The sequence below is a fragment of the Crocuta crocuta genome, unplaced genomic scaffold, assembly GCF_008692635.1.
Source record: "Crocuta crocuta isolate KB4526 unplaced genomic scaffold, BGI_CrCroc_1.0 scaffold384, whole genome shotgun sequence".
Lineage (NCBI taxonomy): Eukaryota > Metazoa > Chordata > Mammalia > Carnivora > Hyaenidae > Crocuta > Crocuta crocuta.
In genome coordinates, this window is record NW_027532182.1 from 525,482 (window position 1) to 534,473 (window position 8,992).

General features: G+C 51.6%; 1 protein-coding gene across 1 annotated transcript in view; it reads right to left on the minus strand.

Moving 5' to 3' along the window:
- The window catches only part of ABTB2 (ankyrin repeat and BTB domain containing 2), a 170,971-nt gene extending 162,911 nt beyond the window's left edge, over positions 1–8,060 (minus strand). Inside the window, exon 1 of the mRNA XM_077777477.1 lies at positions 6,834–8,060. Coding sequence (XP_077633603.1) covers positions 6,834–7,716 — 883 coding nt within the window. The 5' untranslated portion in view covers positions 7,717–8,060. The remainder of the gene's footprint in view (positions 1–6,833) is intronic.
- Between the last annotated feature and the right edge of the window lie 932 nt (positions 8,061–8,992).

Sequence of the window (8,992 nt, forward strand, 5' to 3'; positions counted from 1 at the left end):
GCCAAAGCTGCAAAACCATTTAGGCCTTTTTTAAAACAAGCAAGACGACCACAAAGTATGTTTACATGACAGGCCAGCAAAACACAAAACACCTGCTGTCTTGTGGCTCAGGACTCGGCAGCTGCAACAAGCAGGGTCCGATATCCACAGTGGAATTGCTCCCTGGGGCCCGGAGCCCTGCGTGTGCACTGCCGCTGTCACGTGGGCAGGGAAAGGCAGGAGCCTAGGGGGCCGAGTCTGATCTCACTGCCCACTGTCAGCCCGCTCCATCTTAGGGATGATGAAGCCATAAATGAGCAGGGTGCGAGGGTCCTTTTTCCAGATCCCAGAACTTTCTCTTACCTATTAGTCACCAAGGAAAGCCTTGTGACTAATTCTTGTCATCCTGGGATCTGGGTCACGATCTTCCCCTGCACTATTTAGAGACTCCCACTATGGCAAAAGCAGACATGACCAACACAAGTCTGCAAAAATACAGCAATAATTAGAATTAATATCTTATGTGCCAGTCAGAGTACAAAGTTACTTACAGACACTTTTATTAAATCCTCACAATCATGCTAGGAGTTGGGTACTCTTTTCGGTCCTGTTATAGAGCAGTGCTTCTCAGTCAGCGGTGGTTTTGCCCCCTAGGGGACATCTGGCAATGTCTGGAGGCCGTTTAGGTTGTCACGGCTGGCGCAGAGGGGGTGGGGGATGCTACAAAGCGCCCTCCCACGCGCAGGACGGCCCCACAACAAATTAGCCAGTCCAAAATGCCAACAGTGACCAATTGAGAAATCCTCAATTTGAGGATTGAGGAGTCCTGTTATAGAGAAAGAAACGAAGGCACAGAAGTTAACCTGCTCAGGGTCACACAGCTCACAAGCGAGGGTGCCAGTCAGGGAGTCCAGACCCCGTGCTCTGCCCTTAACACTAAACCCAGCGGCCCTGCCATCCCAGGAGCACTGATTTTGCACGGATACACCAGCCCCTCATTTTACCGTAGATACATGGAGAGTGGGAGCAGCTTACTGGAGGCAAAGCAGTCTGGGACCCAACTCAAAGTCAGAGCATTTCAGGCCTGCTATGCAGACTGCTGCTCTCCCTGGGCTCCCCGCACTGAGATTTCACCCTGTGAACATTTCACTGTAGCAGACTGTGAGGAGGAAATTTTTGAGGAAATCATAATGAGCTCTCAGAGACCAGTAGCCCCAACACAGGGTCCTTGGGGTGCTTTCCTACTGCGTTTCCTCCTTCTCTGGACGGAGTCAGAGTTTCGCAGTAGAGACTACAGCTTTTCCATTCAGTTGGGCTTATTGATCAGCAAGCAGCTGACACTTGGGAGCCCCTCCCGCTCTGCCCCCCCCAGGAGCAGCAGTAATGGCTAAAGATCGATGGCACCTGAAGAGCACATTCTGGGGCAGCTGGCAAGCTGCATTTAAGCGCGTCACACAGCATCCTTTGTTGGAAGATCCATGCCTGGACCTTGATGCCTGGTCTTCACCGCTGGTTATAAAGGTTCACTGGCCTAATGTATTTAAAGGGACATATCAGGCTGTTAACAAACAAAATCTATGATAAATACTGCTGTGGCTGTGAGTCTGACCCTCACTGCCATTAGAAGAGGGTCAAATACTGACCTGTTCCTCACTACTTTTATTTCTGTAATTCTTCACAGGAAAAGCACAGACCTAAGGCTGCAGCAATACGGGGCTCGGTCTTGGCATGACTGTGAGCTAGCTGTGAATTCTGTGAAAGGGCATTGTGTTCAGTGGATTTTTATGGGGACCTGGTAAGATCACAGATGAAAAATGTTTAAGTTGCTGCGGAAAGGTCAGGCCTATTATTACATACAGCTGTCAAAGTGTGGAAACAGAGGTCAAAGCATCCACCCACTGTCATATCTGGCAAAGAACAGACAGTGAGGTGGGGTCAGGACGAACCTGAGATTAGCAGAGTATCTCTGGCTTGTTTTGGAACTTAGGTGTTGTTCATGTGTCCCAGGAGGGTCCTGGCAGGCAACTGCCTTATCCTTCTCAGACTGGATGCAGGGGGTGTGAAACTTCTGAGCAATAGTCATCAGCCGGGACTGCCCTCAGGGGCAGCTCTGTGGGCAAGGGAGGGGTGGTGTTGCTATTCTTAGGGAAACTGGCTGCCTCTGTCTCTCAACTCAGTCCTCCTCTGGATTTATCTGTTGCCCATCAGACTTTTCCTGTGACACCCCCACTTTGGGTAGTACACACTGAAGGAATCCCCTATTTACACTTGAAATACAAAGAAAACCCCTCCATTTACCTTTACCCATCACTGCTGGCCTTGGGAACCCTGCCAGAAATTAGGGTATCGAAGGATGAATGACGTCCCTAATGGGTACCCCCAAAACGCTGCCTCTATTCATCTAGTACTGGAAATTCTCTGCTGTGGTAGAAAAGGAGGAAGTTTCTTCCACGGCGTCAAAGGATTTCATATTAAATTTCTGGAAGGAAATGTTCTGTGTGGTGGAATCGATTATTTGCATGATAAACACTATGGATGGAGCACCTACTATGTGCCAGACGCTGTGGGAGGCCCGGGGGAGACAAGGAGCTCACGGGCGAAGCAGGAAAAAACCCATGAATCTGCTCTGGGTGCTACAGAAACATGGAAGGCGGCTCTTCCACTTGGGGCTGGAGGAGTCAGGTAGAGCTTTCTGGAAAAAGCAGAACAACTCCACCTTGTTCCTCTAACTACTTAAGGCTGGGTTGCATTTCTCAGGCATTCAAGGGAAAAAAAATAAGTTTTCATTTCCAATGCTTGCTTTGTTTCAGTTTTACCAGCTCCCTTGGCTTCAATAAAACAGTCAAGGAGAGGGGAAGCGGCCCTCCTCCCTCAGACTACCCAGGTGTGGAAACTGATTAAATAGCAACTAGCGGCTCAATTAACCCCTGCCCCTTTGGTTGATTATCTCAGTGAAATCTCCTTATAATCTCCTTGCTAAATGAGTCCTACACTAGGAAAATAGCACATCCCCACTATAGATGCAGTCCTTTTATTCCTTGGCTGTAAATGAGATTGTTGGGACTTGCCTCAGCTGATAAATAACTGAATAATTCAGAAAAGTCCTCAGTCACTCTGCTTTGCCTAGACGCTCTTAGATTGCAGTGGAATTGGTACATTGCCTATACTAATGAAACACCAGAGAGGCCTTCGTTGGCTGTCATTTAAATTAGCTCTGGCCACACTACACCATTATCTTGTCTTTTTTTTTTAAATAAAAATGAATATGCAAAACTAAAAATAAAATGCAATCTGTATTTGTCACTAGTTTATAAGCTTCATGAATGGAGGACCCTCTCTCTCCCCCTCTCCCACTTAATCCACAGCAATTTTAACAGTAGTGAGCACAGGGTCAGTTCTCAGTAAATACTGGTTGAATGAACCGCTACCATTTACTGAGCATTTACTATGTGCTAAGATCTTTAAATCTATGGTATCGCCCAATCCTTATACCAAACGTATGAGTTAGGTGTTCTTATTACCTCCCCCCTCCTGGTCCATTTTACAGATGACAGCAGTTAAGAAATATGCCTCAGGTCACTCATATAAATAGCACAGGTGAGCTCCAAACCCTCACGGTGACTCCAAAGTTTGCACTCTTTACCACTGTGATGGAGCTACTATCCTCCCGCACTTCCTGGTTACAGCTTTGGAGTAAGAATGTTCTAAGCAAAATCGTATCATTTAACAGAGCCTCAGAATAGAAGAGGATTTTCTCAAATGCTCTAAACACTCATAAAAGCTTCCTAAGACAAATGGCCAAGAAGAAACCCAGAAGTGAGTCTCAGCATCAAACTTACACACAGGGATATGAAAGAGAGGGCAGTGAATGCAAGAAGCTTCTCTTTTCTGCCAGGTCCATGCTTATAAATACCACTCTATTTAAGTAGTTTCTCTACCTCCCATAAGGAAGCCACGAAGATATCATCACTTAATGACACTACCCTGGGAACACAAACATCAATGCCAAATGAGCAAGTGATATTGAACTCCTGCTGCTCTATGAAGCTGAGATCATGTCGTATAAACACTATAGAACTTTTATCATCCATCTCGGGCTGAGCAAAACCATATTTGCCCAGCACTCTGAGTAATGGCCAGGAATAGATTAGGGCCCTTAAATTCCTGGTTGGAAGACATTAAAAGTTTAAGAGCCCTATACAGCTGAGTCAAATGCATATGCCCATGCTGTATAATTAACAGGCACAACAACAATAAAGATATAATTGAAAGGGAAGACAAGCAGGACAAGAATACGAACCGGCACCCTTCTCCCGGGTGTAGCCATTTCTCACTTGGTCTTCAGCTGTGTAAACGGTAACCGTGCTGGCCTTGGGCTTCAGTGTAACAAAGGTTTGGATCGCCCATTCCTTTGCGAAGCAATTTCTGCTTCCCTCTGAAGTCAGCTTTCAGGCATAAGTAATTCACTGCTCTTATACCAAATGTTCATTCCACTTTGTCCAAAAAGACTTCATAAATCAGCCTAGTTATTGTTTGCTGAGGCCAGGTTCTCACCATATAGAAAATGAGCATCCATGTTACTAAGTGGAAGCGAATAGTCGCCTTGCCTGCAAGAGACTTCCCTGGAGACCAGGCAACGCACAGAGGGAGATACTTGCTCTGAACATCCAGGGAGCTCTGCTGTCTGTCAAGTGCAGACCCACCATCTTGACTACCATGGCTTAAGAAGGATTGCTTGGCATGGGAGAAGAGGGTCAATTAGGGGGTCAAAAACCCACCCCGTAGTAAAGAAAATCCCAAGGGATGATGACCCTAGATAAGAAATGGCCCTTTGGGATAAGCCCTTTAGTGGAAGACACCTGTGTTCTAGCAATTTCTGGCTCCTCTGCATTTTCAGGGGCCCCTGGAGAGGCAGCTGTTCTTTCTAGCTCCAATTTGCAGCTGGAAAAACTGAGAAGTTCCTCAAACTGCTGGGCTCCAGCTGTGTGAGAAGGGCATTTTGGGTTTTGTTTGGCACCTACTGTTCCATATTAGTTCTAGTTGGTTTATAGGTGTAGCGCCTCAGTCTTTTCTCCTAGGGGGCTTTACTTCTTTGAGCTCAGTCTGGGCCTCCCCCTCAGCCCAAAGTACAGGACTCTCCCCCTGGGCTAGGACGGTGGGGGCTGGGTGGAAATCCCCCTGCCCTCCACTTCCTCTCCTGGAGCACAGGTTCCCAGTGTTGATACCACAAACCCAGAGGGCAAAGCCCAATTATCAGCTGTGACATCATCAACAGAGATTCTGGACTGACCTGAACTCTGACCTAAGAGGAAGAAAATTAAAAGGCAAAATGTTCTTCCATTCCGGGCATCTCCTTGGGTGGTGCCAGAACTAAAACCAAAAGCAAGGAAGGTCTAAGCAAAGCCACGCTGCTATATACAAACTATCTTCAAAATGAGGCCTAAAATGTCAGCTGTCCTCCTTGGAAATTGGACTAATTAAAAACAAAGCTGTTTCCTCCTCCCCGATGGCTAAAAGCTTGAATTCTGCAGCCGGCCTAGGCTCAAGTTCCAGCGTGGTCACTTAATATCTGTGTAATCTTGGGCAAATTGCTTAGCTTCTGGGTACCTTGCTTTCCCCATCTGTATGAGGACAGTACTATGGAGTACCTACCTAATAGGCTTGATAGGGTTTCTTACCCTATAAAGTGCTAAGAATAGTGACTGAGAATACTGTTAAGTGGGCTCACTTTTAACTTTAGCTCTTATGATGTTAAACCACATTTAAATTTGACTCCCTTCCTTTATCCCTTTTCAGTATCTGCCTGGCCTCTTCCACTGACTACTTGTTTGGCACTGAAAGCCGTCCCAAAAATGGCCTTCCAGTCCAATCGCATGGATGTCTAGCTCTGGTACCATTCTAAATAATTTATGGTTTGCTGACTTCTGAAATTGGAGTCTGGTAGGCAGTTTGCTGTTAAATGGATGTCACACCCTAACCTCAGCAGGGAGAAGGTCAAGTGTTTCCCTTCCACCCTTTGCACTGAAGCCTTGTCATCCTTCAGAGAAATGCAACTACCCAGTGGTTCCTTTCTCAGACTCGAAGCATGCAGTTGCCCACCCCCACACCTCTTCCCATAACCAAGTTTACTGGGTCATCATCTCTTTCAGGAAAGCCCATAAGGCTGTGAGTTTAATACAACACAGGGTTTTAATCAACTGCTCACTTGGTTGGTGACAGCTTAGAAATTCAGGCCCTAGGAGTCAAATATGTGGTTCTCTTTCTGGAAAGGAGTCAATTTCCATTGTCCTGAGTACACACAGGTAAGACCCACCACTACTCCCCCACCTTCCAAGAGAAGGCCTGATGTGCGCCCTTCAACCCAGCAAAGCCCAAGGCACCTGCACCTGATCCTGGGCCGCCTGCTCCTTTCCTCCCCTCCCACTTAGCCAAAGCTCAGGTCTTAGAGTTTGGATCCTCTGGCTGCTGCCATTGGGCCGAAGAGATCCAGGGTCAGAACTACAGTCAATCTGCCCTGCTGTTGGGGAAGACAGCGAGTGACCCAGTCAAGCAAGGCAAAGGGAGGCAGGGCAGTAACCTTCGAGCCAAGTGAGGTTAAGGAATGGTTTGGTCAAGAGCCTCAATCTGCGAACAGCATCCAGATAGTAACAGCACGGTGAACACGATGTTCTTCAACCTCAACTTTATCCTCCAAAAGACAGGCACCAGAAGAACGATCTTTGGCCAGAGCCATTATAATGGACCCCACTCTCAGAACAAATCTAGATCCTGGCACATTCGATCAGCTTCGCCCTTGGGTAGCCCAGGGCGGGATTTCTCTCCCATCCGTCCATGGCCGAGGCCCGCACACTTACCATTGGCGTTCTTGCCACAGATGAGATGTTCATAGGGCTGCAGGACACCCCAGAGCTCGGCGTCGTTGTTGATGACCATTTCCAGGGCCTCGGCGGACACCTCCCCGCCCCCAGCCCCTCCACCGTCGGGGCTCTGGCTGGCCAGCACCCTGGCCCGGATCTCCTCTACCAGGTTCTCCATGCAGGCGGTGAGCGATATGGCCGCGTACTCGTGGATGCGCACGGAGATGCGGGTGTCCACCATCCAGCGGAAGAAGCGGCCCACGGAGAAGGTGAGGCCACAGCGCGCGGACTTGCCCCGACGCAGCCCGTCCCCGGCGCTCATGCTATACAGGGACAGCGCCTTGACCGCAGCCAGCGCGCAGCTCTCGGCCAGCGCCCAGCTGTGCACCAGGCGCACGGCGCTCTGCACCTCGAAGCGGGTGCACTTGGCGTGCAGCACGCTCAGGCGCTGCGCCTCGCGGGCCACTCGGATGAGCGCCCTGCGGAGCAGCCCAGCCAGGCGTCGCACCGCCTCGGCGGAGAAGAGAGGCAGCCGCCGGCCGCCGGGGCCTTTGCGAAGCACCCGGGCCACGTCTCCCTCCGTCCAGGGGAACTCCTCCAGCTCGGGGAGGCGCGGGCAGCGCGAGAAGAGGTCCGCCACTTCGGGGTCCTCGGGCAGCACCGTGTTCACCGTGTCCCAGCTGTTGTGGCGGCTGTTCATGGAGCCGGAGTAGCACCACCAGGCCGCCCCGCGGTGCTGCTGCGCCGAAGAGTTGAGCGCCTGCGAGTTGGACTTGGAGGACGAGAGGCTGAGTGAGCGGCACGAGTCCCCGGCCCCATACCCGGAGTCCAAGGTCAAGTCCTCTAGCGTCTTCAGAGTGGAGCTATACGTCCCGGCCATGGGGAGCCTGCCTGTCGCGGCCTCGCCGAGCAAGGGGCGCTCACAACTCCATGCTCCCCTCCCCAAGTGGGCAGAACCAGGCTCTAGGCTCTCCGGGACGCCCTCCCTCCTCTCGGCGGCCACATCGTCCGCCCGGAGGCCTCGGGAAGGTGGGCGAGATTCTCGGCGGCCGGGGCCCCACGCGCCCGGCGTCCGAAGCCAAGCTGTCACTGGAACGGCCCCCGCAGCTCCTCCTCGGCACCCCCCTGGCCCACCTCAGCTTCCCGCCAGCAGAGCGTCTGTCCTCGGCAGAGAAGGAATCCCGAGAGAACAGGGCGGCGGCAGAAGGAGGCGGCGGCGCGCGGCGNAGCTGGGTACCCCGCCGCCGCCGGCATGCAAATAACCCGGGGCGGCTCACCAATCATCGTCCGCGATGGGCATGAGCCGCGCCAATGATCTCCTCGAGGGGCGGTCACTATGCAGATTTCACCGGGCTGCGGGTGAAACCCCGCGGCGGCGGAGGCGGGGCTGGAGGCCGAGGGTCTGGGGAAGGCGCTGGGACGGAGGTGGAGGAGGGGGAAGGGAGAGTAGTTGCGCGGCGTAGCGTGCTGGGAGGTGGGAGCATAGATCGGGAAAGGAAGGGTCGAAGCATTAGGCTCGGGAGCTGACGCTTTAAAGAAAATTTTAAAGGAAGAGCCACTGTGCGCAGCCCCCCGCCCGCCGTCCAGGCTTTGGGCGTTCGCAGCTCCTTTTCAAGCCCTCTGCAGCCGACCACCAAGGCTGACTTATCGCGTGTGGGTCTGGTGGGGGAGGAGGGCACCAGCCAGAGACCCCACCTATTTCTGGGACTTTCTAGCAACCCCCTCCCGTTTTCTTCTTTTTTTTTTAATGTTTTATTTATTTCTAGGAGAGAGAGAGAGAGACAGCGTGAGCAGGGGAGGGTCAGAGAGAGAGGGAGTCACAGACTGAAACAGGCTGCAGGCTCTGAGCTGGCAGTCAGCACAGAGCCCGACGCGGGGCTCGAACCCACGAACCGCGAGATCATGACCCAAGCGAAAGTCGGACGCTTAACCGACTAAGCCACCCAGGCGCCCCATCCCCCTCCCGTTTTCTGAGATGAATTAAACTCCTCTTGTGTTTAGAGGGAGGAGGGACGCCCCTTCTTCTCCCGAATCCGTCTGGTTTTCTTCACGTTGCTATCCAGGTTCCAAACAGAGCAGAGCTGATGAATAGACGGGCTCCAGGAGGCCTGGGATCCCCTTCCTCCCCACCACTTGAACTTACGCAGTTTTCTGAG